Here is a 26,946-nt window from a genome sequence, read left to right as displayed (position 1 = left end):
TATCAGTACCAAATTTGGCAAGATGGTGTATGATGACAAGGCCCCAAAAAACATACATAGCATCTTGACCTTGCTTCAAGGTCAAGGTCGCAGGGGCCATAAATGTTGTCTACAAAACAGCTATTTTTCCCATTTTTCCCATTTTCTCTGAAGTTTTTGAGATTTAATACCTCACCTATATATGATGTATAGGGCAAAGTAAGCCCCATCTTTTGATACCAGTTTGGTTTACCTTGCTTCAAGGTCAAGGTCACAGGAGCTCTTCAAAGTTGGATTGTATACATATTTTGAAGTGACCTTGACCCTGAACTATGGAAGATAACTGTTTCAAACTTAAAAATTATGTGGGGCACACGTTATGCTTTCATCATGAGACACATTTGGTCACATATGATCAAGGTCAAGGTCACTTTGACCCTTATGAAATGTGACCAAAATAAGGTAGTGAACCACTAAAAGTGACCATATCTCATGGTAGAAAGAGCCAATAAGCACCATTGTACTTCCTATGTCTTGAATTAACAGCTTTGTGTTGCATGACCTTGGATGACCTTGACCTTGGGTCAAGGTCACATGTATTTTGGTAGGAAAAATGTGTAAAGCAGTTCTTAGTGTATGATGTCATTGCTAGGTTTAGCTGAAGGTCAATGTCATGTAAAGGTCAAGCATGTGAGTCGTATGGGCTTTGCCCTTCTTGTTAAAGAATTAATTTTGCAGATTGTCTCGAACACTTTTTGGACCCATCCTGAACTCAGGTCAAAAATGAGTTACTTCCCTTCGGGTATCATTCTATCGATGTAAACTGGCGATAGCCGTGGATCGATGATTATCATAATGTTTTTGGACCGTGGTGCGTTTTTGCGGACCTAACTTTTAAAATCTAAATAATAAATTGACAGCTTGTTACACAAACATTCTTTAATCATAAAAGAACTCTTTTTTCATCAAGACAAGATCAGTACAATTCGAAGTTGTGAAAGTTTGAAAAAAGAAAAGCCCGGAAGCAAGGTCACGCAAGGATCGTAGCAGACGACGGTTTATGCATATATCGCCGTTCCTCTCAACAGTCAAAAGCCATCGCTAGAGTTCTTGTGAACCACAGCTGTTTGTTTCGTGCATAAAAAAGTGCTATTGTAGATAAGCTCACGTTGAGTCGCATTCAAATGACTAACTGACGACTACATTGTGAAAAAGGGAAACTGGATCACACGGGTTCACGATAGCTCAGGGGTAAGATAAACCACGCAAATATAAATTCTTTGAAAATTGTTCGCTCTTTACGGAGGGCACCTAGGATGTTCTCAATCGATGAGTGTTTAAATGAAAGGGTGTTTGTACTGTGTGTAAAAGCCTGACCGTATCTGTGATGGTTTACGGGAGGCTTACTGTGCCTTTAACTGTAAAAAAAAAAGCTGCTGATAACTTTGTCAAAAATTCATTCAACATTCAATGTGCTTTATGAGTCGCTGACGACCCAGAGTATGGCAATCCGAATGGTGCAAATGTCCCTTCTAGCTCTTGATGTCTAAATAACGCATTATTTAGCTAAATAACGCGTTATTTAGCTAAACAATGCTTTATTTAACTATATCATGCATTATTTAGCTAAATAATGCATTGTTTAACTTAAACAATGCATTATTTACAGATACAGAAAAAAGAGAGCACAAAGCACTAAACAATGCATTGTTTAGCATAAATAATAGATTGTGTCTGTAAATAACTCATTATTTATAAATAATTACGCGTTTTTTCTAAACAATATATTATATGTAAATAAAGTGTTATTTAGATAAATAAAATATTATTTAAATAAATAAAATATTATTTAGATAAATAAAATATTATTTGGATAAATAAAATATTGTATGTAAATAAAATATTATTTAGATAAATAAAATATTAGTTAGATAAATAATTTATTATTTACTGTTTTTGCCTTGAAATAGTATTATTACGCTAAATAATGCTTTATATAGCTATATAATAGGTTTCCGCTATATAATTCATGATTTGGTAAATAATACATTATATACCGTAAATAAAATATTATTTACCGTAAACAATATTCATTGTTTAGCGCAGTGCATCGAAGCCGATATTTCTCTTGTTGTTTTTTACCACGTGTTTCCATGGATCCACGAGAGCTCTGTTGATTCTCAAACTGACCAATCAGACAACTAGCATCTGTCTCGGCGTACTAAAGCTACATCCGCTTCGCTTCCGACCATCTTCTTGTCAGGTGGCTAACTTCAACTGATGGTACAACAGCAGCAATTTAGTTCGCAGTCGTTCATTCTCCATGTCCAGATGTAAAAGATGTTCCCCCATGAAACTTTAAAATACGAACCCTTTGCAGTGCCAGTTCCTGGACAACCGCTGTAGTTAGAGTTCTGATCAATTCAGCGGGAACGTTCCCTTGTGCTTGTGTAGCCATCTTGATTACATTTGGATTGGATTGGATTGGATTGGATTGGATTGGATAAGATTTACAGTTCAGTGAGGTTACCCTCATGGAAATTCGGGCTGCTTTCTCCCCGGGGAAAGCGAGCTGCCATACACACGGCGCTACCCATATTTTTTTTTTCCTGCATGCGTGTATTCATGTTTCCTGAGACTTAATGCCGTGTGAGATGGAATTTTTTTTTTACTTTATTCCAAGTCCCAGGGGTATTTGATGGACATTTTTATCTATGCCTATACAATTTTGCCAGGAAAGACCCTTTTGTCAATCGTGGGATCTTTAACGTGCACACCCCAATGTAGTGTACACGAAGGGACCTCTATGCTTGGCGCTGGTGGACAATATTCACTTTTTTGGCCAAAAACACACTTTTTTGGCCAAAAATGTACGTTTTTGACCAAGAAAGTGTGTTTTTGGCCAAAAACATGTTTTGGCCAAAACTTTTGAGTGCAAAGTTTTGGCCAAAAAATATTTGGCCAAATCTAAAACATTTGGCCAAATCTTCACTTTTTTGGCCAAATGTTTTAGATTTGGCCAAATATTTTTTTGGCCAAAACTTTTGCATTGAAAGTTTTGGCCAAAATTTTTTTTTTGGCCAAAACTTCATTTTTTGGCCAAATCTTTGAGTACCCCTTGGCGCTGATGGACAATATTCATTTTTTTGGCCAAAAACGCCAGTTTTGGCCAAAAAAGCAAAGTTTTGGCCCAAAAAGTATAGTTTTGGCCAAAAACGCCAGTTTTGGCCAAAAAAGAAAAGTTTTGACCAAAAAAGCAAAGCTTTGGCCAAAAAAGCAAAGTTTTGTGCAAAAACGCCAGTTTTGGCCCAAAAAGTGCGTTTTTGGCCAAAAAAGTGAATATTGTCCACCAGCACCAAGCTGCTAGGCGCTGGTGGACAATATTCACTTTTTTGGCCAAAAGCACACTTTTTTGGCCAAAAACGTACATTTTTGGCCAAACAAGCAAAGTTTTGGCCAAAAAAGTATAGTTTTGGCCCAAAACGCCAGTTTTGGCCAAAAAAGCTAAGTTTTGGCCAAAAAAGCTAAGTTTTGGCTAAAAAAGCAAAGTTTTGGCCAAAAAAGTATTGTTTTGGCCAAAAATGCCAGTTTTGGCCCAAAACGCCAGTTTTGGCCAAAAAAGTGCGTTTTTGGCCAAAAAAGTGAATATTGTCCACCAGCGCCAAGCTGCTAGGCGCTGGTGGACAATATTCATTTTTTTGGCCAAAAGCACACTTTTTTGGCCAAAAACGTACATTTTTGGCCAAAAAAGCAAAGTTTTGGCCAAAAAAGTATAGTTTTAGCCAAAAACGCAAGTTTTGGCCAAAAACGCCAGTTTTGGCCAAAAAAGTGCGTTTGGCCAAAAGCACACTTTTTTGGCCAAAAACGTACATTTTTGGCCAAAAAAGCAAAGTTTTGGCCAAAAAAGTATAGTTTTAGCCAAAAACGCAAGTTTTGGCCAAAAACGCCAGTTTTGGCCAAAAAAGTGCGTTTTTGGCCAAAAAAGTGAATATTGTCCACCAGCTGCTAGGCGCTGGTGGACAATATTCACTTTTTTTGCCAAAAGCACACTTTTTTGGCCAAAAACGTACATTTTTGGCCAAAAAAGCAAAGTTTTGGCCAAAAAAGTATAGTTTTGGCCAAAAACGCAAGTTTTGGCCAAAAACGACAGTTTTGGCCAAAAAAAGGTTTGGCCAAAAAAGTGAATATTGTCCACCAGCGCCAGCAAATACAAAAGATTTGGCCAAAAAAAGATTTGGCCAAACAAAAAAGATTTGGCCAAATCTTCACTTTTTTGGCCAAATCTTTTTATGGCAGAAGTTTGGCCAAATTCCCGTTTTAGCTAACAAAAACAGTTTTGGCCAAAACTTTTACATAGAAAGTTTTGGCCAAAAAAAAAGTTATAGCCAAATCTATTTTATTTGGCCAAATGTATGGGTTTTTTGGCCAAATCTTTGTCTTTTTGGGCCAAAACTGGCGTTTTTGGCCAAAAAAGTTAATATTGTCCACCAGCGCCAAGCATAGACCTCGGTTTTTCGTCTCATCGGAAAGACTAGCACTTGAACCCACCATCTAGGTTAGGAAAGGGGGGAGAAAATTGCGGCCTGACCCAGGCCTGAACACGCAACCTCTCGCTTCCGAGCGCAAGTGCGTTACCACTCGGCCACCCGGCGGAACCGGATGTGGAGTACCGGATACTGGGTTTGCCAAGACAGTGGAGAATCAACAGCGCTCTCTCGGATCCACGAAAACACGTGGAAAAAAACAACAAGAGAAAAAACGGCTTCGCGATGCGCTAAACAATGAATTGTTTACGGTATATAATATTTTATTTACGGTATATAATGTATTATTTACCAAATCATGAATTATATAGCGGAAACCTATTATATAGCTATATAAAGCATTATTTAGCGTAATAATACTATTTCAAGGCAAAAACAGTAAATAATAAATTATTTATCTAAATAATAAATTATTTATCTAAATAATAAATTATTTATCTAAATAATAAATTATTTATCTAAATAATATTTTATTTATCTAAATAATATTTTATTTATCTAAATAATATTTTATTTACATATAATATTTTATTTATCTAAATAATATTTTATTTATCTAAATAATATTTTATTTATCTAAATAACACTTTATTTACATATAATATATTGTTTAGAGAAAACGCGTAATTATCTATAAATAATGAGTTATTTACAAACACAATCTCTTATTTATGCTAAACAATGCATTATTTAGTGCTTTGGGCTCTCTTTTTTCTGTATCTGTAAATAATGCATTGTTTAATTTAAACAATGCATTATTTAGCTAAATAATGCATGATATAGCTAAATAAAGCATTGTTTAGCTAAATAACGCGTTATTTAGCTAAATAATGTGTTATTTAGACATCAAGAGCTAAAAGGGACATTTGCACCATTCGGATTGCCATACCAGAGCCTCACTAAATTGTCTTTATCTTTGAAAGTATTTGGAGTTTTTAATTGAGACTTCATGTAATCTCCAATCGCCATACAGCCTTCTTACTCGAGACTTCATGTAATCTCCAATCACCATCGACCTTCCCATTGCCTAACTTTTCAAAGATTATCTTTCCAAACAAACAAATAAACAATGTCAATGAGGTAATTTGAACTACACAGTCAAGATGATGTGGGTCGTGCATGACCCATATGGAATACATAAGGAACTTTACATTGTTTATCCTTCTTCGGACAGCGGGGGTCGTGTACGACAATAAAATAAGCAGGACAATAACGGAATGAAAAAACGAGAAAGGTAGGTTGTTGGAACGTTTAATAATAATATTGACATAACAATACATTCACAATGTACTGTTGTGATGTAATGTAATGTTTTGTCAATAACATAAACAAACATTCCATTCCAACAACCTACCTTTCTTGGGTTTTTTATTAAGAATTTTAGAATGTTGGCCGTCTCTTTGTTTTTGGATTTAAACCAATAACTGAACACATATTTTGAAACAAGCTTCTCAAACGGGCTACCAGTGGCACCTAACTCAGACTTCAAATACAATATTTGCGACTCGTAGACGTTTTGTACATGTATACATGTATATTGATCACATTCTTCACCCCTAGTCAAACTATAAGCACAAAATCTTGTGTTTTAGGCAAAGCAGCCAATAACATCATTTACATTTGATAACACATTATTTACAGTACACCATAAACTTAGAGTTAGAGAAAATGTCACATTTGACATCTTGTTTGTATCCTTAACATCTCCACTCAAAGTCAAACTAAGGGGAATGTGTAGCTAGCAGGGAAGCAATAACTGCACACCTGGCTTTTCACACAGTCACAGGCTATCATTTGATTTCATACACACCCACTCAATGACATGTACACACATCCACTCCCACATTTATACACATCCACTCACTGACATTTTAAACACACCCACACATCACTCTCTTCTGGACTGCAGTGCTACGACATGCCAACAAACCTGGTGGTACCACTCAGGGCAATAATCTCATTTTACAGATGAGTCTTTGAAGGTTTCAGGATTTTCAATGATGTCCTCATGACAAACCCCACACCGATACACTTTCTGAACACCAGGCACGCTGGGCCTCAATCTTTTCCTGCCGTGTCCCGAACAACATGTGCATCTTTCCACATGCCTGGATTCCTGATGACTGGTCCTCCAGGCACCACCCAGCTGCACTGTTGCTCAGTCGGCACATATTTTGTGGCACCAGTCTTCAATGCAGACTCCACCCGGAAGAGAAGTCCAGCAATGTGGTTGCAAGATCCCAGAAGGCCAGCGGGACAGCTGCAGTGTGCGGTCTTGATTTCCCCACCTGGACAACTGGGGGTCTTTATTGTCACCATCACCCATACCCTGTACGGCTCCTTGCGAATGTTCATGGACGGGAAAACGTATGCTTTCAAGACACACATCGGTGAAGCAGTCTTGATGCTGTGATAAAAAATATGCCGCACTCTGGAACAGGTGAAGCAGCGGTAGGCCTTTCCCTCCTTGTAATTGTTAATGAGGCGGTTGAGCAGGTCCACGTCATTGGCTGCAGTCTTTCGTAGGTAGCCCGCTATGTCGCAGATGTATACTCCTGGCCACTGGAACCGCCCCGTCTCTTCAGGTAGCCATCCCCCCTCAAAGGTGTAAGGGTCCGGATACACCTGAAATGCATAATAATAACAATGTAAACAAGGATATTTCATCAGATCTAGACAAACAGGGCTAGCCTATTCTAAAACCAATAACTCCCCAGTCAGGCAAGTAACTAGCCCACCAGAAAATTCAACTGGCACGGAATACCAAATCACAAAAATTATGACCGTCACAGTTTTTTGCACAATTAAATTAGCGGTGGTATGACTTGTTTTGCTATTTTGCAATATAGCTATTCTGATGGACACGTCGGGGAATTCGGGGGCTGTGATTGGATGGTCTCACACATCCCTTTTCCGATCATCAAAGCATAATGCTACGGAAGTCAGCCATTTTTGCCAATATCCAAAAGTATATTGGCAATAACAAAGACGCATGGTTCCAGTTTCTTCCAGGTGTATAAAGTACATGCATACCTCGCCAGGTTTGTTTATGTGACAAGTCGACAGACGATGCCATTTGCTTTGTGTGTGTTTTTGTTGTTGCTTAATGTACATGACATACATTAAGTGTAAAATCCAGTTCTTTAACAGGCAACAAACCTTGCAAATTTCCAGAAGCTGCAATCTGAAGCGACCTATCTCTGATTCTAGCAGACGATCTCTCCAATGTTTAACACAAAATCAGCAAACTATCCTGTCACATAGAACGTGCATTGTATAGTGCAATGTTGAAATGAAGTTACCGGTCTGAAACATTTAGTCGTTTCTTGTGAGACAATCCTTGTTCTCTTATCATCTACAGATTTACCGCAGTCTTCACCACGCGAATTCCCAACAGAAGTCAGACTATCGAACATACAACCTACGTAGGCAAGCATGATACGTCATGACGTCATATTCCTAGCATATTGACGTAATGCTAAACATCCGGTTATCTCGAGTTTTCTCCGCAATACAATCATGTCCGTGGGTTTTTCAATGTTCGGTTATTTCCGTGGCTTCATGCGGAAAGGGAACCGTCGTCTGCAATCAACGACATGGATCATTCTGGTACTTGTTGCTGACAAAAACATGATTTTAACACAGAATTTAATGTCAGAATAGCTATGTAAACGCTATTGTGTTTTCATCGTAGCAATAGGGTCCGATATTTAGACTCGAACAAGTATAATGTGACTCGTCGGCATTGTACTTGTCTCGTCTAAATATCGGGCCCTATTGCTACGCTGAAAACACAATGGCTGTTAATGTTATTCATGCAAGTAGCTCATCTGCAGTTGTTATGACTTACGAAACCTGATAACACAACCAACAGTTTTGCACTCGACTCGATTTTCACTGGCCAGTAAGCAGAGCTGCCAGACGGTTTCTACTACCCTCACAGATTTTTTTACTCACCGACGATTTGGCCATCCCTCACCCAGAAAGCAACAGTACAACAGGTATTACTTAAAAAAATAAAATTAAAAAAACTCCTGTCATTCCAAGAAATAAGCATGATCAAATGTAACAGAAAATGCACAAGTCTAACCTGGTTATCCACAGAAAGCTTGCCCTTGTACTCATGTAGCAACCTGCGTTCTGCTTGCTCTGCGTCCTGGTCCATGGGAACGTTCGATTCAATTGCTGCATACACCCTGCACATTTTAAAAATGAAATCATTTGGAGAAAACAAATCAGAATCAAAGCATACCTCACTATCAGTATCACAGTATCAGGAATATTTTTCAAATACATATTTAAAAAAAATAAAATTACTTCAGTAAAAAAAACATTGCAGTTATTGAGTAAATGAAAACAATTTTGTTCACTTTATCAAAGTAACAAACTAACAACCCGACAGATTTTGTAATGAAAATGTGTCCTATTGCAATAGAATAGACTATATACATCCACTCTGTAACTGTGAAACTGAAAGTGAAAGCAAAAGTGAAACTAGACCTATACTACAACTGGTTCGACATCTTACTCAGTGCTGCAACGCAAGTGCAACGGCGCAAGACTTTATTTTGTTTAATCAGTATCGTACCTTGCTTTCTTCTACCCAAAACAATAAACAAGAAAAACATCTATAATAAATATCTACGCTTTCAGGGAAGGTAAAATGATGTTGTCAAAGTTGCTTCCCTTTTCAGAATTCCAGTTCAGCAGTTGCATACTTTTAAAACATGAAATGTCCACTCACCTGGCATTGTGGCAACAAGCTCATCAAAATTGCCTGTCACATTCTTCTTTCGGATACTGAGAAAGTGTTTCAGTGATTCACTGCGGCTCCAGAGTCGCAGTATTTGTCCAGAGAAGTTCAGCCATAGCACAGTGTTGTTCGAAAGGCTTGCGGGTAAGAAGTGCGCATGCGCGAGTCACGAAACAACCCTTAGGCTACACGCCTTCTGATTGGTACACTGCGGAACAAACTATTATACTAGCCTATCCCAGGGGGCGACGAATACACACGCTACTTTACAAGGTCGTTCGTTTTTCTCCAGAAAAACTGTGACAGACTATTCTGCAGTAAAACAACATCACCGTTTTACTGCAGCATTCTTGATTTCAATTTACTGCAGTAAAACTGTTTTACTGCAGAAAAAAAACGTTGCTCTCGCGAAAGATGACATTATGCAGAAATGCTGCAGAAAAGACAGTTTTTCTCCAGCATTTCGGTTTTTCTCCAGAATAACTGAATAATGTCATAATCCGCCAAGAGCCAGTACAAAATGCTGCAGAAAAAGTGTAAACAGGTTTTCTGCAGTAAAACAACAGCACCGTTTTACTGCAGCATTCTTGATTTCAATTTTACTGCAGTAAAATGTTTTGCTCCAGAAAAACCCGTTGCTTCGGCGAAAGATGACATTATGCAGAAATGCTGCAGAAAAGACAGTTTTTCTCCAGCATTTCTGTTTTTCTGCAGAATAACTGAATAATGCCAAAATGTTGAAGAAAAAGTGTAAACCGTTTTTCTCCAGTAAAACAACATCTCCGTTTTACTGCAGCATTCTTGATTTCAATTTTACTGCAGTAAAACTGTTTTACTGCAGAAAAAAACGTTGCTCTCGCGAAAGATGACATTATGCAGAAATGCTGCAGAAAAGAACGGTTTTTCTCCAGCATTTCTGTTTTTCTGCAGAATAACTGAATAAAGTCATCATCCGCCAAGGATAGGAGATCCCATGATCGGTGAGTCATTGACGCTGCCACGTGTATTATCTACTAAAGTGTGGCGTTCGTGAAGATGTGTATGTGCCTGTGTGTGTTGTACTAGTATAACGTATGCGTACATAGAATGACATTGCGGGGTTACCTGAACATTGACAATGACGAAAGAAAGATAGTGTGTGTGTGCGCGCGCGCGCGTGTGTGTGTGTGTGTGTGTGTGTGTGTGTGTGTGTGTGTGTGTGTGCGTGTGTGTGTGCGTGCGTGTGTGGGTGTGTGTGACCATGTTTAAATTTATTCGGATTTGGTTCTCGTTCCTTGTTTGTATTATGATTATGTAAGTGTAAAGCACTCTGGGCTTGTCACCACGAGGTTTACGCGCTATATAAGTAATCGTTATTATTATTATTACAACAGCAACAACAACAAACGACGACGACAACAACAACAAAACCGTAATCACCCCTACCACAACCACAACATTATTACCAGCACCGGAAATAACAAAAACATTGTCAGCAACAGTGGCAGAAACAGGGGCAGAAACAGTGGCAGAAACAGTGGCAGAAACAGTGGCAGAAACAGTGGCAGAAACAGTGGCAGAAACAGTGGCAGAAACATTGTCAGCAACAGTGGCAGAAACAGGGGCAGAAACAGTGGCAGAAACAGTGGCAGAAACAGTGGCAGAAACAGTGGCAGAAACAAAAACAGTTCCAAACACATACACACATCCACCACAACATATCACCAGAGCACGCAGGGGCGGATCAGTTCATTTTATAGGGGGGGTTTCCAAAAGTATATTGTGAAGATATGGGTGTGAAGGCGCGAAGCGCCGAGCCGACGGCGCCTAGCTTGCTAGGGGGTCCGGGGGCATGCCCCCCCGGAATATTTAAAAAAAAAAAAGGATGCAAAATGGTGGAATCTGGTGCATTCTGAGGATGATCATTACCAGTTTCAGGCAGCAGATTTTGTCACTGATTAATACCCCAAAAATTGAAACTCAACCCAAACAAACACAAATTATTTTTTTTTTTTGGCTGGGGGGGGGGGGGGGGGTCCGGAAACCCAGACCCCCCCCCCCCCACCCTCGTCCTCCCCTGACACGTCAAGACGGAGTCACTACCTGACACTCACCTCTGGGTAAAAAACATTCACCACCCACAGTGCCCAGCATTGGTCAGGCAGTGGCCGACAGGGGACAACTCCCTGGTCAGCACCGTTCACGTGGAGATGGAGACGTCTGCTGGGGTCAAGACTCACCCCCACACGGCTGTCTACCGGTAAGTTAGCAAGGGCCTTTCCTACGTCAGAGTCTCTCTGAAACCACACAGATCTGGATGACTGCTGAGTTACTGGGGTTGTGTTGTCACTGTACTTTGTTAGTGGATACTGCTCGCACGTACACATACATACACACACGCAAACAGGAACACACACGTAATGTCACACACACACACACACACACACACACACACACACACACACACACACACACACACACGTACTGTCACATACACACACACACACACACACACACACACACACACACAAGTAGTGTCACACACACACACGTACTGTCATACACACACACCCAAACACACACACAAAGAAGTAGTATCACACACACACACACACACACACACACACACACACACACAAAGAAGTAGTATCACACACACACACACACACACACAAACACACATACTGTCATGCACACACACACACACACACACACACACACACACACACACACAAACACAAGTAGTGTCACACACACAGACAGACACACACACACACACTGTCATACACACAAACAAACACACATACACACACACAAACACAAGTAGTGTCACACACACACACACACACACACACAAAGTAGTGTCACACACACACACACACACACACATGTACTGTCATACACACACACACACACACACACATGTACTGTCATACACACACACATATACTGTCATACACACAAACACACACACACACACAGACACAGACAGACAGACAGACACACACACACACTCGCATACAAGCGATCGCCAGCAGGAATGACAATGAACGTAACTCACCCTATCACCATGGTCAAAGAAATAAGCACGGTAGACAACCACTGCACTCTCCCAGCCCCTAGCTGTGTCTGGCACTCTCAGTCTGTCTGGTGATGACGTCACCACTCCCACACATAGTGCCCACACTCTTCTGCCACTTTTCGTCATGTGGACCTATGTAAAAGGGCAGACAACTGAACGATGAAGCTACCTGAATACATACATACTATGAAGAAAGAAAGAAGGAAAGAAAGAAAGAAAGATGGAAAGAAAGAAAGAAAGAAGGAAAGAAAGAGGGCAGAATAGAGAGAAATAAAGATAGAAAGAAAGAAGGAAAAAAAGAAAGAAAGAAAGAAAGAAGGCAGAATTAAAAAGAAAAAGAAAAAGAAGGCAGGATAGAAAGAAAGAAGAAAAGAGAGAAAGAAAGAAGGAAAAAACGAAACAAAGAAAGAATCAAAGATGGAAAGAAACAATGAAGGTAAGAAAGAAAGAAGGTAGGAAAGAAACAAAGAAGGAAAGAACGGAAAAGAAAAAGACTGGAAAAATAGAAAGAATGAGAGACAGAAAGAAAAACAAAAAGACAGAAAGAAAGAAAGAAAAGAAGAGAGAGCTTCATTCCGCCCTCGCAAGCCGTTAGGACTTTAACATCAACAAGGATCAATCTCGTGAGTATGAAAAAAGTGTCCAACCAGGGGAATAGAATCGTGTGTGTGTTTGTGTGTGTGTGTGTGTGTGTGTGTAGTGGTATGTGTGTGTGTGTGTGTGTATGTGTGTGTATGTATGTGTGTGTATGTGTGTGTGTAGTGGTATGTGTGTGTGTGTGTAGTGGTATGTGTGTGTCTATGTGTGTGTGTGTTTGTGTGTGTAGTGGTATCAATCAATCAATCAATAGCTTCAGATAGGTCCCATGTCCTAGCCCACCTCTATGAACTCCTTCCCTCTGGCCGTAGACTTCGCACACACAAAGCTAGTACACTCAGGCTGCAAAACAGCTTCATCCCCAAATCCATCACCCTTAGCAACATGTAAACACATCCACATACCCGACTCAGCCCCTCTTCTGCCAGTGCAATCAGTAGTAATGTACATGTATGTATTGGTTTTATGTACAACCGTATATTTCCTGCGATATATTGTATGTTATGATATTTTGCAATGATGTTTAGCCATAGTTCGTTATACGCGTAGGTGTGCGAGAATATGTAAGCGCAGTGCTTTAAAGATGTTCATGTTATATAGTGCTATATGTTTTATGTAAAATCAATGTCTTGTTTGTATTACTGTTATGTACCACCCCTGAATTTCTCTATGAGATAAAAAAGTATTCTTATTCTTATTATTCTTATTAATATGAGGCTGATATCGCGCGTATTCCGTGGGTACAGTTCTAAGCGCAGGTATTTTTTTTATTTTTTTTAATTATTATGTTATGCAATTTATATCGCGCACATATTCAAGGCGCAGGGATTTATTTATGCCGTGTGAGATGGAATTTTTTACACAATATATCACGCATTCACATCGGCCACCAGATTGCAGCCATTTCGGCGCATATCCTACTTTTCACGGCCTATTATTCCAAGTCACACGGGTATTTGGTGGATATTTTTAGCTATGCCTATACAATTTTGCCAGGAAAGACCCTTTTGTCAATCGTGGGATCTTTAACGTGCACCCCCAATGTAGTGTACACGAAGGGACCTCGGTTTTTCGTCTCATCCGAAAGACTAGCACTTGAACCCACCGCCTAGGTTAGGAAAGGGGGGAGAAAATAGCGGCCTGACCCAGGGTTGAACACGCAACCTCTCGATTCCGAGCGCATGTGGATGTGTGTGTGTGTGTGTGTGTGTGTGTGTGTGTGTGTGTGTGTGTGTGTGTGCGTGTGTGTGCGTGCGTTCGCGCGCGTGTGTGTGTGTGTGTGTGCAATTCCCAGAAAACTACCCAAAATCTTCACAGAGCCGCAGCTCAATGACTTGGTGGCAGATGAACAATATTTCCGCCTGAAGCTCTGCCCGGTTTCTGAAACCATTGTGGAGAGTAGTCAGAGCTGATTTTGAGTCGGAGAGAATGACGACTCTTGTTGGGGGTTGAGGGAGGTCATTAATATAGTGGGATGCTCATACGATACGAAATGGACACATCCTTGTTGAGTTTATTGTTGATTTTGTTGTTATTTTGATGGCAGTTGTGACAAAAGCCCAGCCTGTTTCGCCATCGTTTCGTTTCAAACCGACGGTTTATATGATTGTGTGGGTGATCTCTATAACTGCTTGAAATGATTTCTCTTACTAGTGACGAGAAAGGTACAGAGTTATCTTTCATTGTAATTACCACAAACATGCGAGTACTTACCTTGTGTAAGTTGAAGCTTGTTTCGGATTTGGCCGATACATGTTACAGGAACGTTTATGTCAAGTAATAGAAGAACGCGCATGCGCAAGCTCACTCTTCAGAACATTTATAATACATACAACATGTACACTAATTAATTATTCTCCGTCAAGAGAACTAGACTATAACGTAACCCAAGGGCTGGGATTTTTATTTCCACAGGATTAGGGTGGGACTTGACATAAACGTTCCTGTTACATGTATCGGCCAAATCCGAAACAAGCTTCAACTTACACAAGGTAAGTACTCGCATGTTTGTGGTAATTTAGCCTCAACATGCCAGGACGTTTTCGTCAAGGAATGTTTAGAGATATGTGTACATGTTTATCCCCACTGTAACCTTCCGAACTGTCAAGTTATATTCTTTGACGAAATCACTCACCTCAATCTTTCTTGAGAAAAAAGTCCAGTAAGACTTGACCCATGTTAACCGAGGGTGTCTTTTTGTAAAAACGGGCAAAGGTGGACTCCGACGACCATCCGGCAGCTTTCATTATGACGTCAATTGGCGTGCCCCTGGCAGCCGCTGCCGACGTACTTGCAGATCTGGTGCTGTGAGCCGTGAACAAAGAGGTATCCACACCTGCTCTACTCAGAGTGTCTCTAATCCACCGAGCCAGTGTATCTTTGGAAATAGGTCCATGAGGCTTTTGATAACTTACGAACAGTTTATCTGTGTCTCTCAAGTCCTTTGTACGACGTAAATATTCTTTGAGGGTTGCAATTACACACAGATTAGGATTTTTGTCAAACGACAATAACTCAATTGGAGCTACATGTTTTCCTTTCTTTGATTGTTTCATCACTGAGTTTATATGAAACACACACTTGTAGCCTGTAAGTTTCATCACTGAGTTTATATGAAACACACACTTGTAGCCTGTAAGTTTCATCACTGAGTTTATATGAAACACACACTTGTAGCCTGTAAGTTTCATCACTGAGTTTATATGAAACACACACTTGTAGCCTGTAAGTTTCATCACTGAGTTTATATGAAACACACACTTGTAGCCTGTAAGTTTCATTGAAGACAAAGAAAGGGAGTGAATTGTCTGACACCTTTGTCCGGATAGGATAGCAATCAATGTAGCTAACTTGCTTGATAATTCTTTTAAAGTCAATGTTCCCAATGGGATAAGATTCTCTAGATAAGAGAGAACTGTATCTACGTCCCACGTAGCAGAGTACTTAGGGAAAGATGGTCTCAATTCAAAAATCCCCTTTACAAACCGCTTAACCAATCTGTGTTCACCAAAATTGCCACAGTCTTCTATTTCAAGGTAGCCTGAAAGCGCTGATCTCGCAACACAGATACTACTATAACTTTGTCCAGCAGCAAACAATGTTCCCAGGAAATTTACTGCATTGATTACAGAAGGGTGAACCGGATCAATGCCTCTTTTACTCGCATACATTTTCCACTTTTTGATGTATACGGCGTACAGTTTAGCTGTCCCTGTTCTCCAGGATGCGCAGACCACTGAGGCTGCTTGCTGCGAAAGTCCTCTGCTTCTGAGCCTACCCCTGATACTTTGCAAATAAGAATTTGCCGTGTTTTTCTGAGCCGATGCTCCATGTTTGGGTTTGCAGGCATGTGAAATAGATTGTCCCTTGCTGACACAAGAACTGGCTTCTCTATCAACAGACTCCCTAACCGAGGGAACCGGTTACAACCCGCTATTGCCGCGGCCCATTTTTGCCGCGGCCCGTTGTTGCTGCGGCCCGTTATTGCCGCAACCCGCTATTGCCGCAACTTGATACGGCGAGACATTATGACGTTTTATTTCAAAAAAAAATTCTTCTCTATATGATTCTCCTGACGATCCTTGTCTCCCTCTCTCCCTCTCTCTCTCTGTCTCTGTCTCTCTCTCCATATCTTTCTATCCCTCCCTACCTCTCTCGCGATCTCTCTCCCTCTTCCTCCATCTCTTTATGTCCCTCCCTCCATCATGTTCTCTATCCCTCCTTCCCTTTCGCTCTCTCCTCTCTTCTCTCTTCCGCCATATTTCTCTCTCTCCCTCCCTTCCTCCCTACCTCTCTCTCTATATATATCTCACTACTTCCCTGCCTCCTTTTCTCCCTCCCTCCGTACCGCCAACAATCGACTTTTCTCTACCTCCCTCCTTCACTCTCACTCCCTCCCCTCTGTCCCTCCATCCCACTCTCTTTCTCGCACTCCCCCCATCTCTCTCTCTCTCTCCCTCCCACTCTCTTCCTCCCACCCTATCTCCCTCCCCCCTCTCTCACTCCTTCCCTCCTCTCTCTCTACCTCCATCCCAGCATCTATTTCCCTCCATCTTTCCCCTCTCTTCTCTCTCTCCCTCCCTCCATCCCTCCCACAACAACGGGCCGCCGCGCCTGCCTCCAATACTGCAGGATTGCGAGTTCCAATCCCTGCGGACGTGGCGAAAACTTCCGCTGGGGGTCGTCCTTTCTCCTTGCGTAAGAGATTTTCTTGTCAATAAGAATTAATGTTCATTATGAAAAAAAAAGTAAACAAAAATTAAAAAAAGAAAAAACAAGAAGGGCAAAGCCCATACGACTCACATGCTTGACCTCGACCTTTAGGGTAACGAAACCCAGCAATGACATCATACACTAAGAACTGCTTTACACATTTTTCCTACCAAAATACATGTGACCTTGACCCAAGGTCAAGGTCATCCAAGGTCATGCAACACAAAGCTGTTAATTCAAGACATAGGAAGTACAATGGTGCTTATTGGCTCTTTCTACCATGAGATATGGTCACTTTTAGTGGTTCACTACCTTATTTTGGTCACATTTCATAAGGGTCAAAGTGACCTTGACCTTGATCATATGTGACCAAATGTGTCTCATGATGAAAGCATAACATGTGCCCCACATAATTTTTAAGTTTGAAACAGTTATCTTCCATAGTTCAGGGTCAAGGTCACTTCAAAATATGTATACAATCCAACTTTGAAGAGCTCCTGTGACCTTGACCTTGAAGCAAGGTAAACCAAACTGGTATCAAAAGATGGGGCTTACTTTGCCCTATATATCATATGAAGGTGAGGTATTCAATCTCAAAAACTTCAGAGAAAATGTGAAAAATGTGAAAAATAGGCAAGGTCAAGATGCTATGTATGTTTTTTGGGCCTTGTCATCATACACCATCTTGCCAAATTTGGTACTGATAGACTGAATAGTGTCCAAGAAATATCCAACGTTAAAGTTTTCCGGACGGACGGACGGACGGACGGACGACTCGGGTGAGTACATAGACTCACTTTTGCTTCGCATGTGAGTCAAAAAGGGCGGCGGCAATAACGGGCCGCGGCAACAACGGGCCGCGGCAATAACGGGCCGCGGCAACAACGGGCCGCGGCAATAGCGGGTTGACCCCAGGGAACCAGGGCTGGCTTGGCCAGTATGGAACCACTATCACACCTTGTGCTTTGTCCTTGTTCATCTTTTGTAGGCAGTAAACAACAAGTCGCGTAAGGCGAAAATACAACATTTAGTCAAGTAGCTGTCGAACTCACAGAATGAAACTGAACGCAACGCAACGCAGCAAGACCGTATACTCGCAGCATCGTCACTCCACCGCCCGTGGCAAAGGCAGTGCCAGTTGAATTGACAAGAAGAGCGGGGTATTCGTTGCGCTGAGAAGGATAGCACGCTTTTCTGTACCTCTCTTTGTTTTAACTTTCTGAGCGTGTTTTTAATCCAAACATATCATATCTATATGTTTTTGGAATCAGGAACCGACAAGAAATAAGATGAAAGTGTTTATAAATTGATTTGGAAAATTTAATTTTGATAATAATTTTTATATATTTAATTTTCAGAGCTTGTTTTTAATCCGAATATAACATATTTATATGTTTTTGGAATCAGCAAATGATGGAAAATAAGATAAACGTAAATTTGGATCGTTTTATACATTTTTATTTATTTTTTAAAATTTTCAGATTTTTAATGACCAAAGTCATTAATTAATTTTTAAGCCACCAAGCTGAAATGCAATACCGAAGTCCGGGCTTCGTCGAAGATTACTTGACCAAAATTTCAACCAATTTGGTTGAAAAATGAGGGCGTGACAGTGCCGCCTCAACTTTCACGAAAAGCCGGATATGACGTCATCAAAGACATTTATCAAAAAAATGAAAAAAACGTATGGGGATTTCATACCCAGGAACTCTCATGTCAAATTTCATAAAGATCGGTCCAGTAGTTTAGTCTGAATCGCTCTACACACACACACACACACAGCACACACAGACACACATACACCACGACCCTCGTCTCGATTCCCCCCTCTATGTTAAAACATTTAGTCAAAACTTGACTAAATGTAAAAAGGTGGAAAAGCATACAATCGCAAACCATACCACGACATGCTAAGTGCATTGACACTAACCGCTTCTAGATCCGGCCGATATGCTACGTATCTGGGGTACTGACGATTAATTCGGGAAGCAAACAAATCTATCTCTGGCTCAAACACAAGTATTTGGAGAGCGTGGAAGAGTAAATTCGAATTTAACTTCCACTCAGCATCTAAATTCAGTTTTCTAGATTCTTCATTCGACATTCTCTACACCAGGTATGCACGCAGTTGTCACCCAAATGTCTCTATCTACACAGAAGTTCCAGACAGAATATAGTAGGCAAGCATGACACGCCATGACGTCATATGATTCCTAGCATATTGACGTAATGCTAAACATCCGGTTATCTCGATTCTTCTCGTAATACATGTCCGTGGGTTTTTCAATGTTCGGTTATTTCCGTGGCTTCATGCGCAAAGGGATATGCGCACTATAACCGTCGTCTGCAATCAACGATGATGGACCATTCTAGTACTTGTTGCTGACAAAAACATGATTTTGACACAGAATATGCGATATAAACGCTATTGTGTTTTCATCGTAGCAATAGACCTTTTTCACTTAAATTTTGGCGCATGCGCTGTGAAGTTTATTGTCAGATCTACCGGAAGTAAGGGGCAAAAGGAAAAATCGACAACGAGGCTTGGTGCAAAGTAAAGTGCGGAGACGACGAGACAAACTGTTGTGTTTACAACTGCAAGTGCAACAGTGGAATCAATGAAGACAGAGAAATACGGTGGACAGAATTTGTCATTGTATGGTTTTCCGATGGGTGCAATTGCGAAGGCGCAACAGCGAAGGACGCGATGGGTGCAAGCAATCCGACGACAGGGGTTTGTCGTGCCCAGAGATCTGTGCCATTGAAAAGTCTGCTCGCGTCACTTCGTGTCTGGCAATGGCACGGCTATCAACGATGCCAACTCCTTTGACTTCGTACCCACCCTTAATCTTGGATTTGAGAGAACATCAAGAACAAGTGACTCTAGCAGAAGGACAAGGTACTGGTCGGAGACGTGACTTTGTCCGCTCAGTGAAGACCGACGACAAGCAAGCGGTTTTGCTTCCACCCCCCAGTGTCAACGCTGAAAATATCATCGGATCTGGAAGAGACTCAGAGCCAAGTAAGCTTTGTTTGTTTTTATCAATTTATGATCTGCTGACTTCAAATTGTCTTCCTACATCAGTGTATAAGAAATTTAAAATGAATCGGCAGCCCAAAACGGATGCATAGGAAGGGTCACGAAACAATTGTAAGATTTTAGAAAACAAACAAAACGGCAAGATCTAGACATATGTCGACAAGCCGCGTGCATGCAATCAACCAGAGATCTGTTGCTACAGTATCTCTGAATCAACAGACTCTTGAATCGAGAAGATTAAGGAGGTTACTTGATACAGATATAGTGATGCAGTTTTCAAGACATCGATAAAGCTCATGCTGAATCATTTTTTTTTATTCCCAGAAATGTACCATTGAATTGATGCAACAACAAAAATAGCACTAGATTTCTACAATTTTGATTTTGCATGGAACACTCCAAAATAATTTCCGGGGAGCATCTCCCGCACCCCTAAGTTTTTTTCAATTTCAGGAGTTATTTCCCTCAGGTATTTTCATGCTTAAATGCTGTGAGTGTGATGCATGTGTAATCTGATAACAAGATCATTGATGCTGATTATATTGCTAATGTATACATTTGATTTTGTATTTACAGAAGCAGCCATTCCTTTGCCCTCTGCCAGATCATGCCTTTGCAAAGAGGGACACGACTACATGTGAGGGTATTGTTAGGCCTAAAAAAAAAATAGGTGTGGTTACGGTAACATAGCCAAAAAAAATAGGGTAGGTAGGTAGGCAATCACTTTTTTTTTTTTTTAAACTTTTTTTTCTAATGAGTACAAGTTAAACCTACTTGACAGGGAAATAAGTGTGCGACTCGGGCGCTTTCGCTTTCATTGCGTTTTTTTGCACTCGTTTTTTTTGTTTTTTTTTTTTGTGGACAAACGTAATAAAAAGTTATAGGATCGGCCCCTAAAATTAGGGTAGGTCGGGTTACCGTAACCACACCTATTTTTTTTTTAGGCCTTATTGGAACACAGACTACCTCAAGTTGGCAGAGCTGCACATGACAATTACATAACAGGCCTCTGTGATTAATCGTCTGACTGAAGATGTTTCTGGCTTGAAGAAAGACAACATGAAGGTGAAGGAGAACATACGCTCTTTTTCTGTTGATTCTCTACTGAAAAATGACACTGCAGTATGGTTTCACACATATATGGTGATCTTTCGGTATGCATGTACCTACTTCGTAAAAAAAGGGACGTCTACATTACTGGGTTGATGAACTGCCAAAGGCCACATCACTCCAAAGAGCAAGAAGCTTATTTTGTCATGTAATGGTTTATATAATTTACTCTGGTACTGTATAGAATAAAGGGCCCATTATCAATCAAATCTCTGGTCTGGTCTGAGTTTGTTTCATCAATGATTGTATGTGAGCTTACGAACATAACGATTCCCACTTTAAATAAATGCGATCAAGATAATTAGGTAGACAACATGTCAAGAGACGTTTATTCCTTATTTCTTGTTATAATTGAAGGATATTATTATGCAATATACTTTGTTTTTTAAAATGGCTTCAAATTGTCTCCCTTGTACCGACACTTTAGTACACAATTTGTGCATTCACTTGAGTTATTTCTTAAAGAAAATTACCCCCCAAAATTATTCAAAACAGTCTTTGACATATCTACAGTTTCATTAAAAGAAAAACTGTATTTTATTTTAAGTGATAAATAAATATAGACAAATCTTGGGACTGTGCACAAACTGATCGGCTTGAACTCAAAAGTCGCAGCCAAGAATCTTCTGCAACTTTTGAGTTCAAGTCTGTCAGCTTGTGCACGGTCCCACAATCAGTTCAAAAAGAATTTTCCTTGATATAGCCTTGAGAAAAAAAAAGTAAGTAACAAATTTTGTACAAACAAATTTGTTGAATGTTCAAGGGAGACAATTGGAATCATGTTTTTTAAAATCGGTGAATTGCATTATAATTTCCTCCAAAAAATAACAAATAACTGTGAAATAAATTGGAAAAAAGTGCTAACATTATTACCTTGATCAGATCGATGTGTATGACAAGGAATTTCTATGTTTGCTGATTTGGTTGTCCGGTAATGACTTTCATGCACAGGGCTTCTAAATTCACTCGCTCAAACGCTCATGTCTGCACCAACATTCACACACGTCCATATGCATAAGGGATGGTGACAACACGCTCTTGAACAACAAACATGGCACAAAACGAATGAACATTTCAAACATTTCGCTATTGAATGAAATCATCAGTACATGGATATCAAATCATAAAACATCTCACAAAATACCTCCTTGCCATTCCGAAGTTGAAGAAGAATACAGTCCGGCATTACACACACTACACTTTCATCACTGAGAATCGCTGTTCACAACACATGTCCTCGGCTCTGATACGTTCTCCGAATAATACACACAAGTCATGGATGATGGTATAGTCCGTACGAAGCCGAAACACTTCTTACTATCCTCTGACACAAGTTCTTATCAGCTTCCACAATCTTCTGTCTTAACTGCAGGCATTTAAAAAATTAAACCTGAACTCACACACAGAGGTGACAGCACTACGTACCCTCCCTCGCTGTAAACAAAGTACTGATTTTACCTGTCCATATTGAAACTACATACATTTTTCACTTGACAGAACAGTTAACTGTTGCTACCAACTTAATTAACTGGTATTGGAAAAAAATATCACACCTTGAAAACCCTAGTTCAGTATATCATAACTATATGCAGCCTTCAAACGGTTGGTACCGGTTGTTGAAGATCTCTTAGTCGCGCTTCCTTGCATCCGGACTTCTTGGTCAAAATTGAGGCCTTGAAGAGTCGTCCGGGGAAACTTGTCTTGTCTTGAAGCATACCTGAAAATGAAATTATTTTTTTTACTTGACACTAAAGCAAATCTTATGCTGGGTACAAATGCTAAAACAAGTTGCACCAGTCTGTCAAACATGTATAACGATACTGAACGCAGTACATTTCACAAGGACAATGCTTAGCTGAAAACCAGCATCCACGTCGAATAAGGTAAATGGCAACCCAGCATAGCGCAGTAGCAAAACTGTCCCACAGGAAATCACGCTTCCCTGTGTTTAAAACAAATCTGTTTAACTTTCTAAGCTTGTAGCCCTGAAAGTCAAAAAATTATGCACTAGCCTCTGGCTAGTGATTCTGAAAACGTACCAGCCAGAGAGCAAATTTTACGAACCAAACCAACAATTTGATTCAGCATCTTCACTCGCATTTGGCGAGTAGATGAACACTTCTACTCACCAGTTGCATGCTTCTACTAACTATGGCGAGTAAAATACTTGCCACTTTCACTGTTTCAGGGCTGGTTTGTTTTTAACCCAAACATAATGTTGTAGCTTTCCAGAAATTGCTCTACACACAAACATACACCACCGCCCTGGTCTCTTGACTAAATGTAAAATGCATAGTTTGTTGATAATGCACTTTATAAATAAAATGAGGTTTGCTGGTCGATGTGAATGCGTGATATATTGTGTAAAAAATTCCATCTCACACGGCATAAAGCGCTTTGAACTTCGGATAAGGCGCTATATAAATAAAGAGAATAATAAAAAAATAAAAAAAGAGAATAATATCACTGTTTCTCTTTCCCCAGTCTTGTAGCTGTTGTAGTTAACAAGCTCTATATTTTAACTTTGAGACTTATGTTCTGAAAAAAATAGATCACACTCTGATGTAAACCTCTAGGTAATGCAACCCTAATTTCCTTAATATTAATTATTATACACACTTACTTAACAATTTGTATGTCATCGAGAGCAGCTGGTGCAGTTTTCATGGCAGCATGCCCCTTCCACATACATTTGTAGTGTGTACAAGTTTTGTCTGCTGGCACAGTGTCGATTCCTTCAGCCATGTAGTGTGAAGCAGCAAAAAGTGTGGCGGCCACATGGTTGCAAGACTGTCCTTTCTGGTAAAAACAACAACACACAATCAAATTCCGTTTGTGTCATCTTGATTTTCCTTAGCCTGCTAATAACAATTAACTTTATCTTTCCTAGGAATTCCTACAGAGAGCTTGTAAGCGCATGCTGTTGATATCTATATAAAATATATACCGGCTCAGAATGGAATTTGATCTTACTGCAGTGATAACCTTCATTGACAAGAGGATTCACAAACACATGTGTACGTACACATTAAATAAAACTCCGCACTCAGGTACCTGGTATTCTATTGAACATGCCTAGCCAACATGGCATGGTCTCCTGGAGGTACTGATTGAAATTACATTAACATGCTGCTCATAACTTTGTCAAAAATGACAGCTTTTGCATGCAGACATTTTTAGTAGAGAATTATGAATCTCAGTGTGTGTGTTTGTCACTTTGTGTGCAATGCATTATATGACTGAGTATGAAAACTGATTGTGTAAGATACCAAGTAACGCAGCCATCAAGTTAATCCCACAAAACATACAAGGCCAACAACACTTACCCAGCAATACACTCGCAGTAGGCTCCAAGTGCCTGTCCGGTCAGCGTCCCCCCACAACAGCATACACTTCGTTGCGAGTCTGCTTCATTGACGTCAGCACACTCGCTCTGAGTCTGATCACCACAGTTGCGTACTAGCTGTTGTGCCATGCAGAAAGACATTTTATGCACACAGTACTTGTATGTCTATCGTTTATCCCAAGGTTTTGCATTCTTTGCGCTGGATGCGTCGTATAACTTGTCGAACGTCGACGCAGTAGTATCAGTAAGAAAGTTGATCCAGAGATCTGTAGATCTGTGGTCGATCACCTCTGCTTCGCTTATGCAGGGGAAGTTCGCCAAGTCTTTCGTCTATATACCACCAATAGCCGTTTCAAACCATACCTTCATGCATGTCCTTGACTTTTAGTTCATGATTTTGAACAAGATAATCCGTTTTCTTGCAGAATTTCTCAAAGTAATCCTCTGGCAATAGTACTTCGAGCACCGACAGTGAAAGAGGTATTTCAGGCCAGGCACCTATTGCCCCTTATTTCCGGTTATCAGAGAGAGGCTGCCGTGCCCTAAAATCTGATTGGTCGAAACGCTGGGGGCAAAGGTTATACGAAAAAGGTCTATAGGGTCCGATATTTAGACTCGAACAAGTATAACGCGACTGGTCTTCGACTCGTCGGCATTATACTTGTCTCTTCTAAATATCGGGCCCTATTGCTACGCTGAAAACACAATATGTAGAGGTTACATGCCGAGTCTCAGTGATTATCAAAAATAATGGTCGAAGTTAGCGGATCATGAAAAATGCGAGCTTTAGCGAGCTTTTTCATGACCGCGAACTGAGACCATTATTTTTGATAATCACTGAGACGAGGTGTGTAACCTCTTTATTCCTCCTTTCTTCAGTTATTCAAAGAAAAGAGGAGTTTTTTTGCGAAAGTTTGATCGAATCCTATTCACTCAACCAGTCAACCTGCGCAGGCGATCGATTAATGCGCGGTTGTATAGTTCCGTGCAAATCATTCCATTCTGTTAACACTTCTTGTCAGTTTTCCTATTTTGGACTAAAATCAAGTACACAGATATGCTGTTATTCTGCTGTGGCGGCAAAGGCAGATATTGTGTGTTCTGTATATGTTTTGGTATCGGTTAGGATAATGTTCTTTCGTCAAATGGGACTAGCAGACGAACTTTTGCACCCGTGTTCCAACGTTAAAAACTGTATGAAGTTAAGTTTTCTGGGGAAAATAGTGTATGAAACCGCTTTATGTTGTTTAAATTGATGAGATGTGTGCATTTGGTTGCGTGTGATCTGTTTATTAAATGAAATATTGTTGAAAACTGACCGTCGGATTGCAGTCTGTTGTCGAAGAAACTGAGTGAAAAGAAGGGGAACTACTCTTGTCGCTAGACAAAGTATGAGTTACTTGCCTTGGGAAATTGCTTGGGATGAACGTCTGATCTAGATTCAGAAAACAACCGAACTCATGGATTTTATATGGAGATTCATGTGTTCAGGCCTGTAGTTGTTAATTTAAATGCGGTATGTTTGTATTGTTTGCTCCAGAGATGTATACTTCGTACATTAGAGCGTTCGGAACTTTTCAGTCGCAAAAAGTAGTACCGAAACAGAACAGCTTCTCAACCCATTGCACTATCGAGGATGCAGGCTGTTGCTGGGTCGTTATTTGTTTGGTTGCTGGGTCATTATCGAAAAATAACTACCCCTACAAGTTTACAGAGGTAAAGAAGCAGAGGGGGGAATAAAAGATGTTTGATGGGTTGTTGACAGACCAGCTTTTGTGTCGGTCCGAGGGGGAGCATATCGTCTTTTGTTTCATATTTATTGACCAAGGCCGAAGGACAGACACAACAAGCTGGTCTGACAACAAACCACTAAACATCGTTTTTGTCATCATTTTGGTAGTGAGAAAATAAGTGCACAATCAACACAGGGAGCCATGCATTGAAACACGAGTTGCGTGCTGATAACTACACGAGTTCCGTTTGGATAACCACTGGCAATCAAAGCTGGCGTGTGAAAGCAACTTTCTGTGTTTTTGAGTTCATAAAATGTTGGGATGAATATGTCAGGTTTGAGGATGCACATGTGAACAGGCAAAGTTGAACTTAGTTATTGTTCACAACTTGCTATTGCGTCGTCTGCTACCTTTCTTTGTTTACCGTTTCGGCTGGTAGGTTAGCTCCCCTGATTCACCAAGACTGACCTCTTTAGAGGCTGACCTAATTACCCAGTCTCATTGGTCCAGCGAGCGATGCATAGCTGACCTTTGAATCGGTGTAGGGATTTTAAGATGACCATTTTGCAAC

General features: G+C 40.4%; 2 protein-coding genes and 2 long non-coding RNA genes across 4 annotated transcripts in view; 1 reads left to right on the top strand and 3 right to left on the bottom strand.

Annotated features, from left to right (window-relative positions):
* Positions 1-6,581: 6,581 nt before the first annotated feature.
* Positions 6,582-9,415, bottom strand: LOC138946787 (uncharacterized). The gene is made up of 3 exons (XM_070318190.1): positions 9,268-9,415; positions 8,614-8,719; positions 6,582-7,148 (listed from the first exon to the last, which is right to left on the bottom strand). The coding sequence occupies exons 2-3, from the start codon at positions 8,686-8,688 to the stop codon at positions 6,582-6,584; spliced, it is 642 nt and encodes a 213-aa protein (XP_070174291.1). The 5' UTR covers positions 8,689-8,719; positions 9,268-9,415.
* The window catches only part of LOC138946784 (uncharacterized), a 64,514-nt gene continuing 44,149 nt past the window's right edge, over positions 6,582-26,946 (bottom strand). The window contains exons 11-14 of the mRNA XM_070318187.1: positions 12,317-12,469; positions 11,359-11,552; positions 8,614-8,719; positions 6,582-7,148 (exon numbers count right to left, since the gene is read on the bottom strand). Coding sequence (XP_070174288.1) covers positions 6,582-7,148; positions 8,614-8,719; positions 11,359-11,552; positions 12,317-12,469 — 1,020 coding nt within the window. The remainder of the gene's footprint in view (positions 7,149-8,613; positions 8,720-11,358; positions 11,553-12,316; positions 12,470-26,946) is intronic.
* On the top strand, positions 19,666-21,505 carry LOC138947800 (uncharacterized). Its single transcript, XR_011449809.1, has 2 exons — positions 19,666-20,168; positions 20,763-21,505. It is a non-coding gene; the product is annotated as an uncharacterized lncRNA (long non-coding RNA).
* Positions 22,365-25,255, bottom strand: LOC138947799 (uncharacterized). Its single transcript, XR_011449808.1, has 3 exons — positions 24,623-25,255; positions 23,920-24,095; positions 22,365-23,013 (listed from the first exon to the last, which is right to left on the bottom strand). It is a non-coding gene; the product is annotated as an uncharacterized lncRNA (long non-coding RNA).

The sequence above is a fragment of the Littorina saxatilis genome, linkage group LG14 (assembly GCF_037325665.1).
Source record: "Littorina saxatilis isolate snail1 linkage group LG14, US_GU_Lsax_2.0, whole genome shotgun sequence".
Taxonomy (NCBI): Eukaryota; Metazoa; Mollusca; class Gastropoda; order Littorinimorpha; family Littorinidae; genus Littorina; species Littorina saxatilis.
Note: the sequence above shows the minus strand (reverse complement) of the source record. Positions and strands in the feature narration are given on the sequence as shown.